The sequence below is a fragment of the Maniola hyperantus genome, chromosome 13 (assembly GCF_902806685.2).
Source record: "Maniola hyperantus chromosome 13, iAphHyp1.2, whole genome shotgun sequence".
Lineage (NCBI taxonomy): Eukaryota > Metazoa > Arthropoda > Insecta > Lepidoptera > Nymphalidae > Maniola > Maniola hyperantus.
Window position 1 is genome coordinate 655,593 of NC_048548.1, and position 25,415 is coordinate 681,007.

General features: G+C 39.5%; 1 protein-coding gene across 5 annotated transcripts in view; it reads right to left on the reverse strand.

The window, feature by feature from the left end:
- The window catches only part of LOC117987809 (uncharacterized), a 67,156-nt gene that overhangs the window by 22,401 nt on the left and 19,340 nt on the right, over positions 1–25,415 (reverse strand). For all 5 annotated transcript variants that reach the window (XR_011237422.1, XR_011237424.1, XR_011237423.1 and 2 more), the window contains exon 4: positions 24,659–24,832. Coding sequence is in view for 2 of the 5 variants with exons in the window: in XM_069502412.1 (XP_069358513.1) it covers positions 24,659–24,832 (174 nt within the window). In the remaining 3 variants the exon portion in view is untranslated. The remainder of the gene's footprint in view (positions 1–24,658; positions 24,833–25,415) is intronic.

The window sequence follows — 25,415 nt, forward strand, 5'->3', positions numbered from 1 at the left end:
TGCATCAATTAAATGCGAGAAAGATTAATCCAAACTGGCATCCCAATGCATAGAGATCCTAATGTATCTTTAATGTATCACAAAGATTTATAGCGCAGCGCAGCGCAGTGCGTACGTTGCGCAAACGCAGTTCACACGGTCGGCTTGTGTTTGCCACTATTCAGAACTTGCTGATTTTGATAACATTAAAGGTTAGTTGTCAAACCAATTTGATTTAAATGTGGTTACAGTCCGTACAAAATGGGAATTTACTCGATATTTTAACTCCATGCGTCGACTTAATTCCGCGTGGAATTAGGTTTTTAAAAATCCCGTGAGAACTCTTTGATTTTCCGGGTTAAAGAGCTAGCCTATGTCACTCTCCAGGTCTTTATCTATACCCATGCAAAAAATCACGTCAACCCGTTGCACCGTTGCGACGTGATTGAAGGACAAACTAACAAACCAATAAACCAACAATTGAACGTTGAACTTCGTTATCTACTAGTTGGGAATATGAGCTAAGGATTCATAATATTTTCTTTGTGAAAGAGCGTTAAATAGAAAAGAGGATGAAGGTGTGAATGATCCGTCAGTTTTCAAGTTACATCTATGAAAAAACGTGTTTTTGGTATAAAAAAAACACTTGTAAGTACACAAAAACTAATTTAGAGAAATCTGGACGGAAGAACTGAAAACATTTTGTTAGAATGCGCAATTATAAACTACTGAAGTAATATTTCCTTCTGTTTACCTGCATACATAAGAAAGGAAAGGATATGGCTGTATTTGACTATAATTACACTAACACTAACACTAACACTATAGACTATTACGTGAGAATAGAGTGGTTCCTGGCTTCATAAAAGGTGTTTATTTCTATTACGCTATTAGTGATAGCCTAGTGGTTAGGACGTCCGCCGTCTAATACGTCTGTCTGTCTGTTTGTCTGTCGGTCTGTCAAGAAACTATCAGTCGGTCATTGTACTTCCCGTTGACCTAGAATCGTAAAAGTTGGCAGGTAGGTAGGTCTTATAACAGACATTAGGGGAAAAATCTGAAAACCGTGAATGTAGGGTGAGATCACACAAAAAAAATTAAATTGTGGTCATGAACTAATAATTAGTATTTTCAACTTTCGAAGTGAGTGACTATATCAAGTGGGGTATCATATGAAAGGTCTTCACCTGTACATTCTAAAACAGATTTTTATTTATTTTTATGCATCATAGTTTTTGAATTATCGCGCAAAATGTCGAAAATATACGACTGTACTACGGAACCCTCATTGCGCGAGCCTGACTCGCACTTGGCCGGTTTTTTTACGCCTTTGTTGTATGTTATATTCCAAAGCCACCATGATTCAAACTTCATAGTCGCGGGTCGTTCCTCCCTATATTGGGGACAATACGCAGATAAACTTGACACACAATACGCAGAAAAAATTACTTGTAGAAAATGAAGCAAGCACAAGCACACGACCCAATTTACTAGAAATGTAACACTAACAGCAAGTGAAGTAAACGATTACTGGAATGGCTAGCAATAATAATTCATTGTTTACACCCATTGTACCTACACAGCTGCAGTGAACTATGCGTGCGTACAATGCATATTTCACTCGCCCTGTCTCTATTGCATGGGAATCAATACCCTTATTATAAATGCTAAAGTTGGTTTGTTGGTTGGTCCTTCAATCACGTCGCAACGGTGCAACGGATTGACGTTAGTTTTTGCATGGGTATAGATATATACCTAGAGAGTGACATAGGCTACTTTTTATCCCGGAAAATCAAAGAGTTCCCACGGGATTTTTAAAAATCTAAATCTACGCGCACGAAGTCGCTGGCACCAGCTAGTAAATAATAATCTATCTTATTTGTATGAAATTAATACTTGAAGCAACTACAAGCACACGACCCAATTTACTAGAAATGTAACACTCACAGCAAGTGAAGTAAACGATTACTGGAATGGCTAGCAATAATTCATTGTTTACACCCATTCTACACAGCTGCAGTGAACTATGCGTGCGTACAATGCATATTTCACTCGAACTGTCTCTATTGCATGGGAATAGAGATTATTTTTCACTTCAAGTATCACGTGTCATAGAAAAATGTGCAATGCAAGTAGGGTTGACGCAATTCATTATTTAATTTATTAAGTGCATTTTAACTCTACAGTTTATTTAGGTACTAGGCTGATGCCCGCGACTTCGTACGCTTGGATTTAGGTTTTTAAAAATCCTATGTCACTCAGGTCCAGGTCTTAAACTATACCCATATAAAAAATCACGTCGATCCGTAGCTCAGTTGAAACGTGATTGAACGACAAACCAACAAACACACTTTCGCATTTATCATATGGGTAATGATTTATTCTTGTGAAATCCATCTAGGCCAAAGGTTCCCAGACTTTTTTTCTCATAGATCACTTTCAAACTTTAGCTGGTTCCGGTGGACCCTCTCAAGCTACATTTCTACCATATTCCCAAAACTCGACGAACAATGTGAAGATTAGATCTAACCTTGGAAAGCGGTGCGAGTTACGACTGAGTCCGAACCACGAATGGGGAGTTTTCTAAATGAAATAAGTGAGAATTGATTGGTTAATTAATTGATTGTGCTGTGAGTGGATGTCAAAAAAGTAAAGTTCAACTTAACTTTTTTGACATCTACTCACAGCACATAAGGAACCAATCAATTCTCATTTATACCCATTCGGAGTGATAAACCCTAATTTTTTGTCACGCTTACGTAGACCCCCGTCGAGACTTCTGTGGACCCCTGAGCCTTGACGACCACTTTGGGAACCAATGATCTAGGCAGTCATCTTCATCATTATTAACAGATAGACGCCCAATGCTGGCCATAGGACTCTTTCACATACCACGGTCTTGGGCCGCCGCCATCCAGCGGCTCCCTGCGACTCCTTTGATGTCGTCTGTCCATCTAGTAGACGGGCGAACGTCTATCTCCTATTTAGGAGTCGGGGGTTCGATCTCCACAGTTTTTCGGAGCTAGATGTGTGCATTAAAGTCTGCCAATCCACACTTGGCCGGCGTATTGGACTGTGGTGGGTGATCCTGATCTGCGACTATGGCCAAAACCTTCTCGCTCTGAGAGGACTCTCGTACTCAGTAGTGGGCCGGCAATGTGTTGATCATGATGATTATATTGACCCTTGACAGCCCTACGTAGTCGCAAGCTAGCAGTGGTAGATAGGCTTTTAGTACGCAATGTCCCGCTGCGGTTTTTCATTACGTCGCTTGCGCAAGCGCAGCGCGGCGCTGACGAAATATCGCATATCGGGTTCACACTTCACGCACTGTGCGACCATCTACTTATATATACTGGGTCTGTCAAGGATTTTGTGGCTGAACACCACATACCACATCCCACATACCACATACCACATAGGTACCTACTAGCTGTAGCACCTTCTCAAATGTCAATACCATTCCATTCAACTAAATCCAAACAATTTTTAGGGTCCGTACCTCAAAAGGAAAAACGGAACCCTTTAGGATCACTTTGTTGTCTGTCTCTCTGTCTGTCCGTCTGTCTGTCAAGAAACCTACAGGGTACTTCCCGTTGACCTAGAATCATGAAATTTGGCAGGTAGGTAGATCTTATAGCTGACATTTGGGGAAAAATCTGAAAACCGTGAATTTAGGGTTAGAACACACAAAAAAAATTAAATTGTGGTCATGAACTAATAATCAGTATTTTCAACTTTCGAAGTGAGATAACTATATTTAAAAAAAAAAAAAAAAAAAAAAAAGATAACTATATTAAGTGGGGTATCATATGAAAGGTCTTCACCTGTACATTCTAAACCAGATTTTTATTTATTTTTATGTATCATAGTTTTTGAACTACCGTGCAAAATGTCGAAAAAATACGACTGTAGTACGGAACCCTCATTGCCCGAGCCTGACTCACACTTGGCCGGTTTTTATTAAGTTGTAATAAGAATCACTAGATATATGGTACTTCCATGACTAAATCCTATTAATCCATATCTATACTTAATATAATATTATTAGTATATAGCATCAGCTAGTATTATCTTAAATGTCAAAGTGTGGTTTGTTCTTCAATCACGCCGAAACTCGTGTAAGAGAGCAATGGCCTGGAAAATGACTTGAATTTTTAAAATGGTACTAGGCAATTTTTTTTTTTTTTAAGATACAAGTTAGCCCTTGACTGCAATCTCACCTGATGGTAAGTGACGATGCAGTCTAAGGTGGGAGCGGGCTAACCTGGAAGGAGTATGGCAGTTTTTATTAAACCCATACACCTTTGGTTTCTACACGGCATCGTACCGGAACGCTAAATCGCTTGGCGGCACGGCTTTGCCGGTAGGGTGGTAACTAGCCACGGCCGAGGCCTCCCACCAGACCAGACCAGAAATTTAGAAATTATGAAATTCCAAATCCCTGCCAGAAATCGAACCCGGGACCTCCCTCTAATAAGACCACAGCGCTTAACACTGCGCCAGGGAGGTTGTCAAAAATAAACGCGGACGAAGTGACAGTCATATCTAGTACCATACTAGTACCATACTAGTACCATACTAGTACCATACTAGTACCATACTAGTACCATACTAGTACCATACTAGTACCATACTAGTACCATACTAGTACCATACTAGTACCATACTAGTACCATACTAGTACCATACTAGTACCATACTAGTACCATACTAGTACCATACTAGTACCATACTAGTACCATACTAGTACCATACTAGTACCATACTAGTACCATACTAGTACCATACTAGTACCATACTAGTACCATACTAGTACCATACTAGTACCATACTAGTACCATACTAGTACCATACTAAGTCCTAACCACATAGGTACCTAAGTATCACTACCCCTATTATAAATGGGAAAGTGTGTTTGTTTGTTGGTTCGTCCTTAAATCGTTTTTGCATGGGTATAGTTTAAGACCTGGAGAGTGACATAGGCTACTTTTTATCCCGGAAAATCAAAGAGTTCCCACGGGATTTTTGAAACATAAATCCACGCGTACGAAGTCGTATCGTCTAGTTCTAAATATCTTATCTTATCTTAGTTGAAACTTGAAACGTATAGCATACTAGATGATGCCCGCGACTTCGTCCGCGTGGATTTAATTTTTTTTAAACCTGTGGGAACTCTTAAATTTTCCGGGATAAAAAGTAGCCTATGTCCTTCCCCGGGATGTAAGCTATCTCTGTACCAAATTTCGTCTAAATCGGTTGAACGGTTGAGCCGTGAAAGCTAGCAGACAGACAGACAGACAGACAGACAGACAGACAGACAGACAGACAGACAGACAGACACACTTTCGCATTTATAATATTAGTATGGATGAGCATATAGTACGTCATAGCAGTGGTCACTCGCGGCACGAGCGAAGCGGTAAGGCATGGTGGTGGCACGTGGTGGCACGTGGTGGCCAGTGGCGTGCACAGGTTTGAAGCCAGGGTAGGCACTAGTTAGCTAGAAACCTGTTTATTGGCAGGTCAAAATGAAAAATATGCATTGAGCTATTACAACTGGGGTAAGCAGTGCATTTATGCCTCTATGATCTGCACGCCCCTGGTGGTGGCACGTGGTGGCACGCCGCGCCGCCGCACCTGTCGGTCAGCTTTCTGTTTCGACGGCGAGAGTGGCCGACAGTCGCACCGACTCGCATAAATACCACACTTCATTCATGGCTGTACGAGACGACACGTAACGGCCGGATCACATTGTTCTAGTACCATTCAAAACAAGCGGCGCAAGTATGCCTCTCTTATAGAGAGTTACATTTTTGTTCCGTTTGCCGTGGAGACCCTTGGGCCATGGAGTCTTAGTGCAAAAAAAATTTTACGAGACATTTTGTTCACCGCTATTGATATAGCCTCATTTGGTGACAGGAGGGCTGGCTCATTTTTTGCGCAACGGATCAGCCTGGCTGTCCAGCGCGGAAATGCAGCCAGTAGGTATTCTTGGCAAAAAAAATATCAAAATTCAAAATATCAATTATTCCTGCCGACAGAAGTAAAAACTTACACCTATGAATGATATAATAATAGTGGCTTTCTTGTATAGTTTTCAATAAATTAAAATTTCATAGAATTTGTAAATTATTACATTAGTTTAGTTTTTATGCCTTCAATCACTATAATCAACATTAGGGGGGAATTTCCCAACAGCAAAATTTACAGGGCATGGATGAAATCGGCAGTATGGAACGTTACTATACAGTTCTAATATTTTTGTCTAGGTAGAAAGAGGTAGTTACCTCTGCGAAGGGAATTTAGCATGTTGGCGACTAGATCTAGGTGGTGTGTAGGTATTTCATGTGCCACCTAGGTATGCCAAGATTTTATCGTCGGTTTGGATTGGAGTAGTTACCATTTTTAAAAGGCATAATGTTACAATGGCACCGATTCCGTTGTCTTTCTCCAAACCAAATTTAGAGTATCTGTATCCTATTCTTTTTAACAATGCTAAAAAAGGAGATACCGTGAACTTTACATTTAAAGACGCTAAATTTTAGTGCACGCTACAAATTTAAACATTGGGCTCGCGACTGTGCGCTAAAATCACGCGTTTTAACATCTAAAAATTAAATTTATAACTGTCAAACTATGTCTTTCCTTTTCATATTACATTAGTAAGAAGAGTATGCGAATACTCTAAAATTTGGTTGTGCTTAGAATCAGCACCACTATTATGCATATGGATAGATGGAGTTCCTAAATTAATGTAATAAATCATAATAAGTTCTATCTTGTAGACAGTTGAACTGTTGACTGTTTAGTGAATCCAGCCGCTAGAGTAATGTACATCGGCCATAATAAATACCTATAATCGACGCGGCCACGCAACTTTACGAGTAAAGAGCTAAAAAAATCTTAATTAAACTGTATTACATGGATCCAGTTTATTTTCGCCAAAGTAATTTTATGAAAGGTGTGGACTGTGGTAACACTCATTCTGTTTGATGAAGAGAAAGATATTTTCGACAACATCTCTTTTCCTCTTGGACGATTAAGCTTTTCCTACTCTCTCTCTTACTCAATTAATTAATTTAAAATGCTAACGCTAGCACAGAATAATATATAGTGGCGTTAGGTAGAGTACGATAATAGAAACGCTTTTTTCTTTCACTAATATAAACTCGTATTTAATTCATAAATATTTAAATAATCTACTGCTAGTTCGTAATTTTTTAAGGTGTTGATTTTATGTTTGAACTTGCTTATGCCCGCGACTTCGTCCGCGTGGACTATACAAATTTCAAACCTCTACTTAACCCCTTAGGGGTTGAATTTTCAAAAATCCTTTCTAAGCGGATGTCTTAAAAGCTATCTGCAAGCCAAATTCCAGCCCGATCTATCCAGTAGTTTGAGCTGTGCGTTGATAGATCAGTCAGTCAGTCAGTCAGCTTTTCCTTTTATATATTTAAGATAATATTTCAAATTATATATTATTACCTACGGAATTTAAAAAAAAGTTTATAATTCTATTGAAATATGTCTGAAATTCTTATGAATCAGAAATGAGAAATCTCACATTATAGGTAGGTAACTAGGTACCCACTTAATAAACTAGGTAATCACGTACTAGGTGTTAAGTAGGTAAATGGTATTTTTGTTCGTGACTGAGACACTTAAGCACAACCCCCTTCTGCCCCCAATGACCCTCATACGGGTCCATTAACCCCCATACGTGTGCTCCTAATGCCCCACTCAATGTCGTATCAAGTATCAAGTTGCAGATAGTGTGTCACCTTCACATGCTAACTACTTAGTTCCTCTAGGTAAGTACCTATATTAATCACAGCTGTTTAAGAAAAAAGCAAACCTGACTGCAGTAGGTAGGTATACTAAATAAATTATTTTTCAAAAAAAATAAAAATCGACTTCAATACCTAGCCACAAACACTAAAAATTAAAAAATAATTTAATTTATTACTGTATTAATTATGTAACAAGAGTTAATATAGTTCCATGATATTATATAGTTCCATATAGTTTTTAGTGTTTGTGGCTAGGTATTGAAGTCGGTTTTTATTTTTTTTTGTAAAATAATTTTATTTTCTAATTTTTAGTGGCCCCATGGTATTAAAATATGCTATGACTGGTTAAAAATCTACTGTTTACTAAGCTATTACACTGATCGCGAGCAATTTACTCTTATCCGTTGAGGAGTTCCATTATCTATCTTCGAAGATGTTCATCAGATCTTCACCAAATTAAAATGGGACCAACTTTGAAGTATACCCTTTCAAACAAAAAAAGAATTTTCAAAATCGGTCCAGGCGTCTTCGAGTAATCGGGGAACATACATAAAACATAAAAAAAAAAAAGATTCCGACGAATTGAGAACCTCCCTCCGAATTGAGGTTCTCAATTCGTCGGAATCTTTTTGTTTTTTTTTTTTAAAGTCGATTAAAGAGTGGAGTTTCTCTGTGTGATCAAATAGGAATGAGAAGATCCGTGGGAGAACCCGAGTTACCGAGTAGCTCGAGTGACAATGCGCAGGGTACTTAGTTCGAAGAATTTATAGATGTTGGGTACCAACATGGGACGTCATTGGGATGCATTTTTATATATTCAGGAATATTGCATTTTAAGCTCAGAGTCACTCAGCGGGCGATGGAGAGAGCTATGCTTGTAGTTTGTCTACGTAATCATATCAGAAACGAGGAGATCCGTAGGAGAACTAGAGTAACCGACATAGCTCAACGGGTTGCGAAGCTGAAGTGGCAATGGGCAGGGCACATAGTTCGTAAAACCGATAGACGTTGGTGTCTCAAGGTGCTGGAATGGCGACCTGGCACTGGAAGACGCAGCGTTGGAGGATCCCTCACTAGGTAGACGGACGACATCAGACGAGTCGCAGGGAGTCCTTGGATTCAGGTGGCGCAAGACCGTGGCGTGTGGAAATCTGTAAAAGAGTTCAACAGTGGACACCTTTCGGTTGATGATGATGATGATGATGATGATTTTCATATTAAAATCGGTGCAGATTCGAAGAAACTATGAAATAGCATAGCTATAAAATCTAGAATTTAGAACCTCTTCCATTAATGGAAAGGGTTCAGAATTATGACCCTCAGCAATGATGGTTTCGAAGAGGAGAGATAATAATTAGTTAAATGGCGATTAAAGTAGTCGATAATAATTAGATAACGCTCGGAACCTAGTTACAGAATATAATATAACAAACTTAGGGTCAGTTGCACGACAGGCGGTTAAAGAATCTAAGCTTTTAAAGTTACCTACCGTTAAACTTTAGACCGTGAATTAAACAAAAATGAGTTGCACAACTCAGCAGATCAATGAGTTTACTTGCTATTATAAATATAAAACAAAAAAATATTTACCAATTTAAGCTACCGTGAAAGAAAACATCGCGAGGAAAGGAAACCTGACAGATTTCCATAACAAAGGTGAATTACGGCTGCCAATCCGCACTGGGCCAGCGTGGCGGACTATTGCCTAAACCCTTCTCATTCTGTGCCCAGTAGTGGGCTGGTGATGAGTTTATTATGATGATGAGGAAGCAACCCAAGTTTTTTTTTGATGTTCAATGTTGACGGTAACCGTTACCTTTTTTTAACTGACTGTTCTACCACTGGCTCTTAATCGAATCAATTGAAACGGTAATTTTACTCAGTACTTTACTAATGACCTATAAAAAGTGTTGCGGCGGCGCTAAAACGGCGGCGCTAAGCATGGGAAACATAAATTAGAAAAAGGTCGTAATTTATCTTTAATAGTGATGGATAGATAGATAGCAAATAGTTATTCCCTCACAGTCATTGGCATGCCATCATTCTCTAGTCTTGTCATTTCAAGAGGTATAGGTTCCCTTTGTTTCTTGCTGGTTCTTCTCGGTAGGAAAGGCATTCCGAACCAGTGGTAGATGCATCCGACTATTCGTAAGTACTTGTAAAAGTTTATACGAATAAAAAAGATTTTTATTTTATTTTATTATAAAGGCACTCAAAACAGGTTTCAGCTATAAATGGACCAAATAAAAATAAAAAAACAATAGATTAAGATCTAAGCGGTAACCCTTAATATGTGTACACAACAATTCTTAAATAAATATATGCACTAACTAACTGAAAATATACAATTATACAATTACATACAATTATTTATTTATTTATTTGTTTTTTAAATAGAAATAGCGAGCAAACGAGCAGGCACCTGATGTTAGGTGCTTACTGCCGCCCATGAACATTTGCGTTAGCTGAGACAAGCCGTGTTAGCCTAGTGGTTAGGACGTCCGCCTTCTAGTCGGAGGTCGGGGGTTCGATCCCGGGCACGCACCTCTAACTTTTCGGACGCGAACACACAAAGAGAGCTTACGTCTCTGCTGTGCTCCAGACTTTCCTATTCCATAATCCAATAAAAAAGTGGGTAGATGAGGAAGACTCGACAAGGCCTATGTCCAGCAGTGGACGTAAACAGGACGATTGATTATAGTGCTAACGGATCATACATTCAATAGTCAATCGCATCAGGCATGTGACATGTCATGAAATGGTCAGTGTGCGATCATTCACCATTCTAGTCATTTCAATATACGTATTCCATAAAGGGGAATATTAGAGCTTATACAATGGCGGATGGTTGAATGGTGATGTGAATAGACCGGAAAACGACAGCTTGAGATAAACGGGGTTCTGTGAGTTCCCATCTATCCAGGGTGTAGCCAGAACGCCTCTAGGCTCAGTAAAGTTAGCAATTCATTTGCTCGTAATTCCATACGTTTCTATAATAAGCTTCCAGAAGACATATTGGAGATGTCTCTCAATAAGTTCAAAGTTTTCATAAAACGTAAACTAATTGAAAAATCCTATTACAATGTAAAGGATTATTTAAATGATAAGCAAGCTTGGGAATGAGTTGCTTAACGACTTTGTGATAGTTCTAATAAGTTTCAATAATTTTGTAAAGTGGTGATAATAAAAAGAATACCCGGCTGAGTTTGTTGTGGGCTCTTCTCAGACCTGGGCGCGTTTGGAACCCTCGTAGCTTTAGTTTTAAGTTTGCGTTATAATTATCACCACTATATTATCTTACAAATCTAACACTATACCAGACAATCAATAAGAGTAATTTATTACCTATTTTGAATAAATCATTTGACTTTGACTTTGACTTTGAACGCTATCAAAAACTTAGCGTTATTTTTATACTACCTAAACTAACTAAAAACTAAAAAAATAAAAAATAAAAATAAAACCATTTGCCTCATTTTGTAGTTTTAGTGATTTAGTATTTTTCAAACCCGCACTGTATAGCGTGCAAAACTCGGGTCAACGAGGTGGCATTGACTCCGAGTGGCCTACATACGCAACGTTCGTTGACCTCTAGCGTCAGTCAGATGTTTTATTTGCAATATATCGTGAACAGTTACAAAATATAGGTTTTTCAAAATATTTTTTCGCGTTTTTTTAGGGTTCCGTACATCAAAAGGAAAAACGGGACCCTTATAGTTTGTCTGTCTGTCAATGGTAAGAAACTTACAGGGTACTTCCCGTTGACCTAGAATCATGAAATTTGGAAGGTATAGGTAGATCTTATAGCACAAGTAAAGGAATAAATCCGAAAACCGTGAATTTGTGGTTACATCACAAAACAATAATTACAATATGTGTTCATGAACAAATAAATAGTTTTTTCAAAGTAAGATTACTATACCAACTGGAATATCATAATGTGAAAGGGCTTTGCCTGTACATTCTTCATTTATTTTTACGCATAATAGTTTTTGATTAATCGTACAAAATGTCGAAAAAGTACTACTGTAGTACGGAACCCTCGGTGCGCGAGTCTAACTCGCGCTTGGCCGGTTATTAACCTTAAAAAAAGGTAAAGAGTTAGACCTCACAACAACAATGGTGGGGTGGATGCAGTGGCGTGCAGCTCATAGAAGCATAAACGCACTGCTTACCCTCATTGTAAGAAATCAATGCATACTTTTTCATTATAACCTGCCGTAAAACAAGTTTATACCTAAATGCATACCCTGGCTTGAAATCCTGTGCACGCCACTGGGTGGATGGTTAGCGGACAAGGCGCGGAGGCAAAGACACACGGCTTTGTCGATTCGCTTTTTGCTGATATGAATGGACCGCAAAAACGAGCGCAGGTGATGAATGCGGTGGCCACGATACACCGGCTATACGATGGACTAGAGATAAATAAATAAATAAATAAAAGTATATTCAGCTCACAAAACAAAACAAGAGAAACAAAATATATAACCAAATGTTAAAAATTACAAAATTAAAACTAGGTAAGCTAAAATCTACGAGCTAGAAAATACTAGAAACAAAAAAGATGTCTTGTTTGAGCTGAAGGGCTAATTTGACACTGCAGTTCTGATTTTCAGGCAGAGCCCTAGGGCTCTATCTATCACTAGTCAATATACCCATATTGTAAAATAATGAGAAAATGTGTTATTTGTTGGTTTGCTGGTTTATTGGTACACCGCCCCCCATGAACATTTGCAATACCAGAAGAACCACCAATGCGTTGCCGGCCCTTCAGCAATTTGTTGGTCCGCCTCTTGAATAACCCCATGTTGTAATCTAATGAGAACACCGCCGAAGGGAGTTGATTCCACAGTTTGCATGTGAGTGGAAAAAAGGATCTGGCACAACGGGTGGTCTAAGTGCACCAGACACCCAGGTAGTGAGGATGAAATTACGGTGGCGCGCGGTGCGGTTGTAGAAAAAAGAGAGTGGAATGAGGTCAAAAAGCTCTTCAGAGCACTCCCCATTACAAAGGCGATAGAATACGCAAAGAGAGGTTACGTCTCTGCGGTGCCCCAGGCTTTCCTATTCCATAATCCAATAAAAAAGTGAGTGGATGACAGGATGAGGAAGGCGGAGGATCTTGTGTGGTGGCGCGCTCTCAGGAAGGCCACGTCCACTGCTGGACGTGGCCAAAAAAAATCGCTATTCTTATTTTAAAAAAGCCTGTTAGATGTCCCAATAAAATACAGTAGATAGAGTCTTCAAAGTTCAAATAGAATGCATGTCCACCCTAGAGCGCGGCTTTCCCAGCCAGCGGCGACGCGGAGGTCATCGGCCCGCCATTGTTTATTACCACACTACTTGCAGGATATTTCTTCTTCGCAACCACGGCAGGTATCTACCGATGACTCGTGACATGCCTGTGTCGTAACACTTAGCGCTAAGTGTGAGCAGTGTGTGTTATAGTCGTAGATACATATGTACGTAAAAAGTGCGTCCCCGACATGTTTGCCCTCTTTGCTGAGTGTTGAATGAATGCTGAAGCTGTGATAGCCTAGTGGTTAGGACGTCCGCCTTCTAATCGGAGGTCGAGGGTTCGATCCCAGGCACGCACCTCTACTTTTCGGAGTTATGTGCGTTTTAATTAATTAAATATCACTTGCTTTAACGGTGAAGGAAAACATCGCATCGTGAGGAAACCTGCATGCCTGAGAGTTCTTCATAATGTTCTCAAAGGTGTGTGAAGTCTACCAATCCGCACATGGCCAGCGTGGTAGACTATGGTCAAAACCCTTCTCACTCTGAGAGGAGACCCGTGCTCTGTAGTGAGCCGGTGATGGGTTCATGATGACTCTTGCAAATATTCGTTAATTATTTAGGCCAGTAAATAAAGCCGTTTTTTTGGTCAACCTCTCACTAAATTTTCTATCCAATTTTATTTTATACTAACCACAAAATCACAAAATGCTGACAGATCCAGGTGGAGCTTCGATCGCAATCTTGAAGGAAAGTTTTTGGCCGATATCTCGAAAATTATCCACTTTAGAGCATAAGTTATGTAAACCGTTATTGTAGAGAATAAAATTTCGCATCTTTTGTTTCCTGTACACTTTTTTTGTAAAACTTAGCGTTTACGATTTATGGCCGATTTAATGAACCGGTTTTTCCAATATTTTAAAAGTTATCGGCCGAAATAGTAAATTGCTAATGCGTGTGGCCGCCATTTTAGTGACGTCAGCACCAGACTGAAGTTTCGAGCTGATGGTATATTTTTATTTCGACTGACGTCAAGACGTCATTTCGATGTTAACGAGACATGGTTCCAGCGCAATAGCAATTCGCGGGACTTATACTAGTCATAATTTTCTATTTTATTACTTTTCCCTGAATTTTCTCTCCCTCAGTCGAGTTTTTTTGTTATTCTTATGTGTATTCTATCTGTGAAAACTTGTCATTAGCTTTAATCTTCTTATGTTTTTACCTATTAATTTTTTCATATTAGCTGTAAGTTTTCCTGTTAAATAAAATAAAATAAAATAAAATAAAGAATTCAACAGTTACGAGCAATTACGTCTAATGAGCATAGCGACTTAGAAAGCTCTAGAAAAAAGAGGAAATAAAAGGAATGAGTACTGCAGTGGGGCGATCTCTACACCGGCCCCCGATGTCACCGTAATCTATGGCAGTGTGGGGAAAGTCGAAGCTCAGGCATGTCGAATACATTACAGATATACTAGTACGCGATAGGTCGACATGGCAATGGCATATGAGGGGGGGGGGGGGGGGGGAACACGCGCGGGGGCTCTGCGGGTGTGCGGGGCATCTCTGCCCGATTGCCATCTCGATCTGTCGCGTATAGGTATATTTCTTGAGTCGTGTGACCAAGTGAGCCCGCCCTGGTTAATTTATCTACAGAGTCTAATGGCCAAAGTTGTAGAGCATTAAAAAAAAAAAACGAGCAAACGAGCAGACGGGTAACCTGATGTTAAGTGATTACCGCCGCCCATTAACATTTGCAGTACCAGAGGAACCACCAATGCGTTGTCGACCTTTCAGGAATTTGCTGGTCCGCCCCTTGAATAACCCCATGTTGTAATCTAGTGGGAACACCGCTGAAGAGAGTTGGTTCCACAGTTTGCATGTCCGTGGGAAGAAGGATCTGGCACAACGGACGGTCGACGTGCACCAGACACCCAGGGGGTGAGGGTGAAATTGCTTACGGTGGCGCGCGGTGCGGTTTATTTTTCATGTCTTATTCATATCTCAAGTTCTCAGTTTGAGCTGAATGTCAGTCAGTATTTTTAGGTGACGTTCAGAAGTGCTATAGCTATGGTGCATTGTTTGTATAGAATAGAATATATACTTATTCAAGTAAACTTTTACAAGTGTTTTTGAATCGTCAACAGCTATGTTAATTTAATTTGTACGGTTCGGAATGCCGTTCCTACCGAGAAGAACCAGCAAGAAACTCGGCGGTTGCTCTTTTCAAGTGATCAATTTACAATATTATTATTCCATATAATGTGTGTAAGCCTTGAGAAATAGGTGTGGTGGCGATTTCTCAAACGGCCCCATGTGGCATCACCATGGCGAGAGCTATGGGCGGGGAAAGCGGGCGCGCCCGGGGGCCTTGGTATGTATGTGCTGATGTAACAGTGCAATGACTGCTCGACGGAGGATTCGAAAGTATTTCTATATCTAGCATTCCTTCTGTAGCCACAGAAAACCCATACTAATATTTATAAATGCGAAAGTGTGGCTAATTCGATTATACACACAATCTCTATAAACTAAACTATTGGGGCCAATTCTCTTGTACACAATCTCTAAACTAAACTAAATTAGCAGGTCTAAATGTAGTGCTATCCTTATCCGCAAGCAACATTATGAAAGGGATAGCAATAGACGTGCCATTTTAGTTTAGTTTAGAGATTGTGTTCAACGGAATCAGCCACATTGTCTTTTTAAATTCAGATACAAGTTTCCCTTGATTGCAATCTCACCTGGTGGTAAGTGATGACTGATGATGCAGTCTAAGATGGAAGCGGGCTAACCTGGAAGGAGTATGGCGGTTTTATAGGGTTCCGTACCTCAAAAGGAAAAACGGAACCCTTATAGGGTCACTTTGTTGTTTGTTTGTCTGTCCGTCTCTCTGCCTGTCCGTCTGTCTATCAAGAAACCTACAGGGTACTTCCCGTTGACCTAGAATCTTGAAATTTGGCAGGTAGGTAGATCTTATAGCTGACATTTGGGGAAAGATCTGAAAACCGTGAATTTAGGATTAGATCACACAAAAAAAATTAAATTGTGGTCATGAACTAATAATTAGTATTTTCAATTTTCTAAGTAAGATAACTATATCAAGTGGGATATCATATGAAAGGGCTTCACCTGTGCATTCTAAAACAGATTTTTATTTATTTTTATGCATCATAGTTTTTGAATTATCGTGCAAAATGTCGAAAAATTACGTCTGTAGTACGGAACCCTCGTGGCGCGAGCCTGACTCGCACTTGGCTGGTTTTATTAAATTCACACCCCTTTGGTTTCTACACGGCATTGTATCGGAACGCTAAATAGGTTGGCGTAACGCGCCCGCGCCCGCTGACAGACAGACAGACGGACAGGGGAGGCTTAAGTAATAGAGTTCCGTTGGAATGGACTATCTTACTAATCATTAATCAAATAGACGGTCATGTTAAATGTTCATGGGCGGCGGTAATCACTTAACATCATGTGACCCGCCTGCTCGTTTGCTCGCTATCTCTATTTAAAAAAAATAGACACCGCCCTACCGGATAGCTTTGATGGTAGGCACTTTTATGATGCACAATGCATAAAATTGCATTTTAAATTGGCAGTACTTCCACTAATTGTTATTTTGCCGGCTATTACAGAGCTATCAAACGTTTTTATATTATAAACGAATTAAAATCTTTCATGAGATTTATATTTAGCGTGCCGTTTACCTTAAAAGGAAAAAAACCGAGCAAGTGCGAGTCAGGCTCGCGCAATGAGCACTCTACGGTTTTCAGACTTTTTCCCTTATGTCTGCTATAAGACCTACCTAACTGCCAAATTTCATGATTCAAAGTCAACGGGAAGTACCCTGTAGGTTTTCTTGACAGACCCACAGACAGACAACAAAGTTATCCTAGAAGGGTTCCGTTTTTCCTTTTGAGGTACGGGACCCTAAAAATTAGACTTTCTAGTTTGACGTAAGATTTTTCACACTTTTACTATCTCACTATGATCCAAACTTCATAGTCGCTGATCTTTCCTCCCTGTGTTGGGGACAATACGCAGAGAAACGTTTCAGTTTTTATAAAATGACGAAGGTCCGGCACGCGCTGGCTCTCTCTCTACGTTTTAAATGTGTCCGGCTCATAATATGTCAGTGCTCGTATCGGCGAGTCGGGGAAATTAGTGATTTACTTCCATAATATTAACACAGTTGTGAACAATGCCACTTTCGCCGCCCGCCCCGCGCGCCGCCCGCCGCCCGCCGCCCATCCTTGGGCCACATTCCAGCGTTTACTTCATTCTACATCCCGGACGTGTTCACAATAACAACCATTACCCCTAGTACAAGATTTTACGTCTCACCAAACCAAACCAAATTCGAGAGTCGAAATACTTCCGCGTTACAGTAAAATGGACCTAAACAGCCTTGAATTGAAGTCAAATATTCAATGCCACTGATTTTAATTTCGCAATGTTTCCGCTTGGAGCGCTGGCTGTAGAAGTGTAGACAAACTTGAGCTTTAAAACAAGGCAATTAAGATCCAGTTTACTGTAACGCGGAAGTATTTCGACTCTCGAATTTGGTTTGGTTTGGTGAGACGTAAAATCTTGTACTACGGGTACATAACAACTATGTGGTCCGTAAAACATTTCGCAGGTTTGTTATCGTCTACTTTTGCGGCTTGCGACTAAAACAATAGGTAAGTAGTTTACTATTCAGTAGTTTTCCAATAAATAGCAACAATGTCCTATTTTACAACACTTGTTGTATTTTATTTGTAAAGGTTTATTCGTAGTATTTATTAGATGATGTCCGCGATTTCGTAGATATACCTAGGGTTTTAAAAATCCCACGGAAGCTCTTTGATTTTCCAGGACAAAAATTAGTGTATATCCGTCCCCGGGATGTAAACTAACTCCGTACCAAATACCTAGATGATGTTCACGACGTCAGAGCACAGGTCTCCTTTCAGAATGATAAGGGTTTAGCCATAGTCTACCGCGCTGGCCAAATGCGGATTGGCAGACTGTTGGTCAAGTGCGGATTGGCAGACGAGAGAAAATATTATATTTTCGAGTAAAAATTGAGTCAATTTAACCAGTTAGTTTTAATTAAAATCCCTACCCATTATTTTTTGTATTATAAAAATGCGAAAGTGTCTTTATTTGTTGGTTTATTGGTTTGTCCTTGAATCACGTCGCAACGGAGCAACAGATCGACGTGATTTTTTGCATGGGTATTGTTAAAGACCTGGAGAGTGACATATGGCTAATTTTTATCCCGGAAAATGATAGAGATCCTACGGGATTTTTGAAAACTTAAATCCACGCGAACGAAGTCGCGAGCATCAGCTATTCTTTAATAAAATGTAGAGTTATTACGGAAACCGTTGACGATTTTATAAGTAGAGCAATGCTGCTCTACTCGCGAACGAAATTATTATAATTATTATGAAATCTTCTCGTAATTAAGTACAATTAAAATTTAAACAGAATTGAATTGCTTCCTATCCCAACTTCCAACGCACGAAATAAGAAATTATTATAATTGTTTTCGTGCAAGAAATATTCTTGAATTGCTATACATTACAGCCATTTAATCTAAATATATATGGTTTTAAATAATTAAATATCATTTGCGTTAACGGTGAAGGAAAAAATCGTGAGGAAACCTGCATGCCTGAGAGTTCTCCATAATAATCTCAAAGGTGTGTGAAGTCTACCAATCCGCACATGGCCAGCGTGGTAGACTATGGCCAAAACCCTTCTCACTAAGAGAAGAGACCCGTGCTATGTAGTGAGCCGGTGATGGGTTGATCATGATGATGATGATGAATCTAAATATATAAAAGGAAAAGGTGACTGACTGACTGACTGACTGATCTATCAATGTTCAGCTCAAACTACTGGACGGATCGGGCTGAAATTTGGCATGTAAATAGCTATTAAGACGTATAGGCCTCTGATAAGAAAGAGAAGATTTTTTACCTTTTTTATTTTATTCAGATACAACGTACAAGTTAGCCCTTGCAAATGCAATCTCACCTGGTGGTTACGTGATGATGCAATCTAAGATGGACCTGGAAGGGTGTGGCAGTTTTTATTAAACCCCACACCCCTTTGGTTCCTCACGGTATTTTCCTTCACCGTTAAAGCGAGAACTCCGAAAGTTAGAGGTGCGTGCCCGGGATCGAACCCCCCGACCTCCCGAATAGGAGACGAACGTCGTATGACGGCTACGTGGGGTGCAAGAACGGATTTTTCGAAATTCCCCGAGCGAAACTGAAGTGGGCTACAGATCGCGCGGCGAGAGTTTGGCTTTGACCTTCGGGTGGAGGGGATTACTGCGCATGGGTACTGTCACGCACACAATACTTTTCCTTTTTTATGTACCAGGTTGGATATTTGAGTGGGTCAAAATTCATGTACAGTGGTAATAATGCTAGAAAATAATACGAAATAGATAAACTTCTTCATTTATTAAAACTATTGATAGTTATTTTACTTATATAAAATGTTTATTTCCTTTTAAAGTTTACAGAGACAGCGATGAAAATTCTAAATAATTGTTTTTTAATAAAATTATTTATTCCAAGTATTAAATCGTAGCCAGGTTGCTCGATGAAATGATAGACATACATAGCCCGTTTAGTAAAACTTTTATTTCTCTCGAGCACTATTAGTTATTTACCGTGACTTTATTTCGTTTACTTGTTTAGCAATTATTGATTATTCACTTTATTAGGTAATTCGTAAATTTACGGTCGTGGACCGATATTAAAAATGCGTCAATACTGACAGCGCAAGACTGGGCGTTAATCCCGCCAAAAGATCTTATTTATAGACGTTATGATTTTAGTATCATGACTTGTAAAAATGTTTATACTGAATTTATTCAAATCAAGACTTATATATTTTTTTTATATTTAAATTTAAGTCAAATGAAGACTTTGTATTTTCTTTATTTTAGTCAAATAGCCTCAAATATTAATTTATGAAATAAAAGGCTAACACCAAGATACATGTAAAATTGGTACATACAAACAAAAGAAAACTTAAAATAATTATTAAATACAAAAGTTAACATTAAAAAAAAGTCTTAGCAGCAGTGCTATTCAGATTAGCTGCTATTAGAAATAGCAATTCACTTGTGAACGTGATTGTACAAACAGAGGCAGGGAACGACTGGAGCAGTGGAGCGCCAATCAGAGCACCGCGTGCGCCTACACACCCGCCCCGCACCCCACTAATTGCCCGTTGATACCCAATTTCTGATTTCTGCGCAATAACGGTCAAAGCCAAACTCTCGCCGCGCGTACTGTACCCAAGTCTAACAGCCGTACTCAGGGTGAAATCTATAGAGCGCACTCTGACTTAAGACAGAGTTAAAACGAGACAGAGCTATATCTCTCACATAAATCTGTCTCGTATTAACTCAATCTTAAGTCTAAGCAAAGTCAAAGTGCGCTCTATAGATCTCAGCCTGAGAGTCGCTAATCGTTACTTAAGATTGAGTTAAAACGAGACAGATTTATGTGAGAGATATAGCTCTGTCTCGTTTTAACTAAACTTAAGTAACGATTAAGCGACTCTGAGTACGGCTGATAGATAGTATCATAGCACTATTTCGACGACCTCCCTGGCGCAGTGGTGAGCGCTGTGGTCTTATTAGTGGGAGGTCCCGGGTTCGATTCCTGGCAGGGGTTTGGAATTTTATAATTTCTAAATTTCTGGTCTGGTCTGGTGGGAGGCTTCGGCCGTAGCTAGTTACCACCCTACTGGCAAAGCCGTGCCGCCAAGCGATTAAGCGTTCCGGTACGATGCCGTGTAGAAACCAAAGGGGTATGGGTTTAATAAAATAAATAAAAAACTGCCATACCCCTTCCAGGTTAGCCCGCTATCATCTTAGACTGCATCATCACTTACCATCAGGTGAGATTGCAGTCATGGGCTAACTTGTAACTGAATAAAAAAAAATAAAAAAAAAAATTCACTAATTGGTGAACATTTCAACCACGATTCAAGAAACTTATGAATTATGAGATTAGATCTCACATCTAAATGCAGTCACAGCCAGTAGGCGCGCTGAGTGCAATAATCCGTGGCTATGAGAGCGGAACGGGCGGCGCCGCGGCAAAAACACTAGCGTGCGGGCCGCCACTGGTTCCGCACTTGTGGTTACCCAGTGCCTACTAAATACTAATGGTAATGAAGCATTTCCTAAGGAAACATTTAGTAATATTTATCCGGTGGACATGACGAACTTCCCGTTTGAATATTTTTTTGTTGTCGGGACAACCTAATTTGGATATTTGGATTGAATATAGATTTAAAAAAGGGTATTAAAAAAACTTAAATCTGAATTAAGAATAAAATAAAACAACATTAAATTAAAACTAAAATAAATTAAATTGAATCTAAAACCTAATTGAGACCACCGCAGCGAGGCATTGTACCCAAGATGCTGGCAGCATTACCCCTTTGGATGGCCAAACTAATTCTTTGACCAAGGCCACATCATCACTTTCCATCAGGTGTGATTGTGGTCAAGCGTTTGCCTATCAGTACCCATATTATAATTGTGAAAATGCGTTTGTTTGTTGGTTTGTCCTTCAATCACGTCGCAACGGTGCAACGGATTGACGTGATTTTTTGCATGGGTATAGATAAAGACCTGGAGAGTGACGTAGGCTACTTTTTATCCCGGAAAATCAAAGAGTTCGCACGGGATTTAAAAAACCTAATTCCACGCGGACGAAGTCTCGGGCATCAACTAGTACTGACATAAACAATAGTACGAAGCTACTTTTCCCCAAAACAAAAAAGTTTAAAAACCGTCCAAGTGCGAGTCGGACTCACGCACGAAGGGTTCCGTACCTTACCTAACAGTAGTGTCCTGTAAAGCTGTGAGCTTGTCAAAATTAGTATGACATTGGACCTTATACGAATACTACCTCTATGAACTGTCCGAAAACATCAATTTTGTTTAGTATGGTCAGTTTAAAGAATGAATGACTCCTATCTATTTATTTACTAGCTGATGCCCGCGACTTCGTCCGCGAGGAATTGGGTTTTTAAAAATCCCGTAGGAACTCTTTGATTTTTGGGATAAAAAGTAGCCTATGTCAATCTCCAGGCCTTCAACTATACCCATGCAAAAAATCACGTCGATCCGTTGCACCGTTGTGACGTGATTGAAGGACAAACCAACAAACCAATAAACCAACAAACAAACACACTTTCGCATTTATAATAAGGGTACTGATCACAAACTACTTTAAATTTATAAATACACATGCTCACAAAAAATAAATATGAAAAATAATTCTCATTTCATTCATAGCATCGAGCAAGTAGAAGTAGGTAGGCATTTCACATTCTAATATCTAGATGGGCATGTCTAGGTCACATATACAATCAAAACAAACGATTAGCATGACTGGTCGTCTGTTTCAGGAAGAGAGGTCGCGGCATGCGGAATCGATCACAGATTAAAACCTGTCTTATGTTTCTTTGTTACCTAAGATATACTATAACATAATATATTTGTTACTAAATGCTATGCTAATCCATACTGTTATATAAATGCAAAAGTGTGTATGTCTGTCTGTCTGCCGAAGACGTCGCGAGCATCACTTATCTGGTAAGAGATAAATGTAGAATCACGGGGACCAAAATATAAAAGCTATTTTTTATTCCGAAAAATCAAAGAGTTCCCAAGGGATTTTTGGAAACCGAAACTTATGCGGACAAAGTCGTAGGCATTATAAGTCCCGCAAATTGCTATTGCGCTGGAACCATGTCTCATTAACATCGAAATGACTTGAATAACATCGAAATCATTAGCTCGAAACTTTAGTCTAGTGCTGACGTGACTAAAATGGCGGCCACGCGCATTAGCAATTGGGACATATTATCTATTATTTACGACTATAAGTGGCCTGCAAAAAAACTTGCATATCTACGTATTGTTTAGGAATGTAGTTTTTGTTTTGACTATGGTGATTATATTACGTAAAGTTATGAGACGTCATGGTCTGCGGATTAGAATGAATGGATTTTTTCCTAAGGGATCACAAATTCTATTCTTGTAAAAATTTGAGCTTTGAGTTTATTTTATAGGTGGGTTCTGTAGTGAGCGGCGCGGCGATAAGTTGATCATGATGATGATGATGATTGAAATAGGAATCTAAAGTTTTATTATATCTCTGCATTATTTAATCAAATAAAACATCTACTTACGTTATTGCTTTAATTACCTCATCATCATGACCAACCCATCGCTGGCTCACTCCTCTCAGGGTGAGAAGGGTTTTGGCCATAGTCTACCACGCTGGCCATTTGCGGATTGGTAGACTTCACACATCTTTGAGAACATTATGAAGAACTCTCAGGCGTGCAGGTTTCCTCGCGATGTTTTCTTTCACCGTTAAAAACTCCGAAAAGTTAGGGGTGCGTGCCCGGGATCGAACCCCCGGCCTCCGATTAGAAGACGGACGTCCTAACCACTAGGCTATCGCAGTGTAGGTGCCTAACGTTAGTTATACAGTGAAATTCTTGAAAAGCTAAATAAGGTGAATGCTAGAAATCGAATGTTTGAATGAATCGAATAAGGAAAATTCAATGATGGATGGAAACCTAGAGGCCGGTTAGAAAATACCTGCCATTTATGTAGTTTTTATATATTACCTAACTAAATAAAGATATTGAAAATATCCTTACTTGGCTATATATGGCAAGAAATGCTTAAGTTTAAACTCAATTTACTTCAATCTAAATATTATATAAAAGGGAAAGGCGACTGACTGACTGACTGACTGATCAACGCACAGCTCAAACTACTGGACGGATCGGGCTGAAATTTGGCATGTAGAATTTAGATAGCTATAATGACGAAGGCATCCGCTGAGAAAGGGTTTGTGAAAATTAAACCCCTAAGGGGGTGAAATAGGGGTTTGAAATTTGTGTAGTCAACGCGGATGAAGTCGCGAGCATAAGCTAGTAACATAAAAAATAATAAATATAGGAATTTTGTTTCGGCTGACGTCAAAATGACGTCATTTCGGTGTTAGTAACACATGGCTCCAGCGCAATAGCAATTTGCGGGACTTATACTATTAAAGTGATCAAAAGGTGATCGATTGGACCATGAGAGAATTTGGATGTCCTAGCCCTCCCAAGATTTATACCTTTTGATTTATTTGGTACCTGACATCAAATAATAAGTACAAGCGTACTAAAAAGGGAGAATTATTACGATTTAAGTAACCAGGAAATCTGACGTCAGAAATTCACCAATTTTTGGTTGTCCATTGGCGCCGATTCCGTTGTCTTTCTCTAAACTAAATTTAGAGTATCTGCATCCTTTTCTTTTTAACAATGCTAAAAAAGGAACGGAACATGACTTTCACATTTAAAGACTCTAAATAGTGCACAATACAAATTTAAACAGTAGGTTCGCGACTGCGCGCTAAAATCACGGGTTTTTTAACATCTAAAAATTAAATTTAAAACTGTCAAACTGTGTCTGTCCTTTTCATATTACATTAGTAAGAAGAGCATGCGAATACTCTAAAATTAGGTTGTGCTCAGAATTAGTACCACTGTTTCCTCAGGCCCTTAGAGAAAAGAAGGTATTCTTGATTAGAGCTACCACTCACCGTGCTGGCAGGGTGTGCGGGCACCAGCATGACGGGCGGCTGGTGCGGCTTCCTGGGCTTGCGCACGCCCTTGCTGCGGCGCGGGACCGTGTTGGGCGGCGCGTGGTGCCGCCCCAGCCACCGCGTCACCAGCTTCTCCTTGCTGTTCGCGCTGCCGAACTCTGGTGACTCCTCCTAACACAGAAAAGTAACAAAGGATCAGCTAGGTGATTCGCTAACTCAGTGTCTAACACTAAATGATATAGCCACCGAGGTTGGTTGGTTCTACATTGCTGCTTCACTGGGTGATATTAAAATATTTTTTCGTAGAAAACTTTCAATGGATCAAAAAATGAGCTCGGTGGCTATCATTCAGTGTTAGAAATTGAGCGCAGGTCTGATTGCACTGAAGAACTTTGGTGACACCTCCGAACGCACATACGCACAGATAAGTAACATAGGATCAGATCTCATATGAAAGGGATTCTAAAACAGATTTTTATTTATATGCTTAATAGTTTGTTATTATCGTGCAATATGTCGAAAAAATACGACTGTAGTACGGAATCCTCGGTGCGCGAGTCTGACTCACACTTGGCCGGTTTTTTTTCTAATTAATCTTGAGGAGATTGGTCATTAAATTACCCATTCATCAGTCTTTAAAGTAGGTATAGGTAAGTAAAAAAAAATAGTTTGATATATTATACTCAAGAATATTGTTTTTACGATATATGGTCACGCACTCGAGTCAAGGCGAACATGTTGTGAGCAGTGGCGT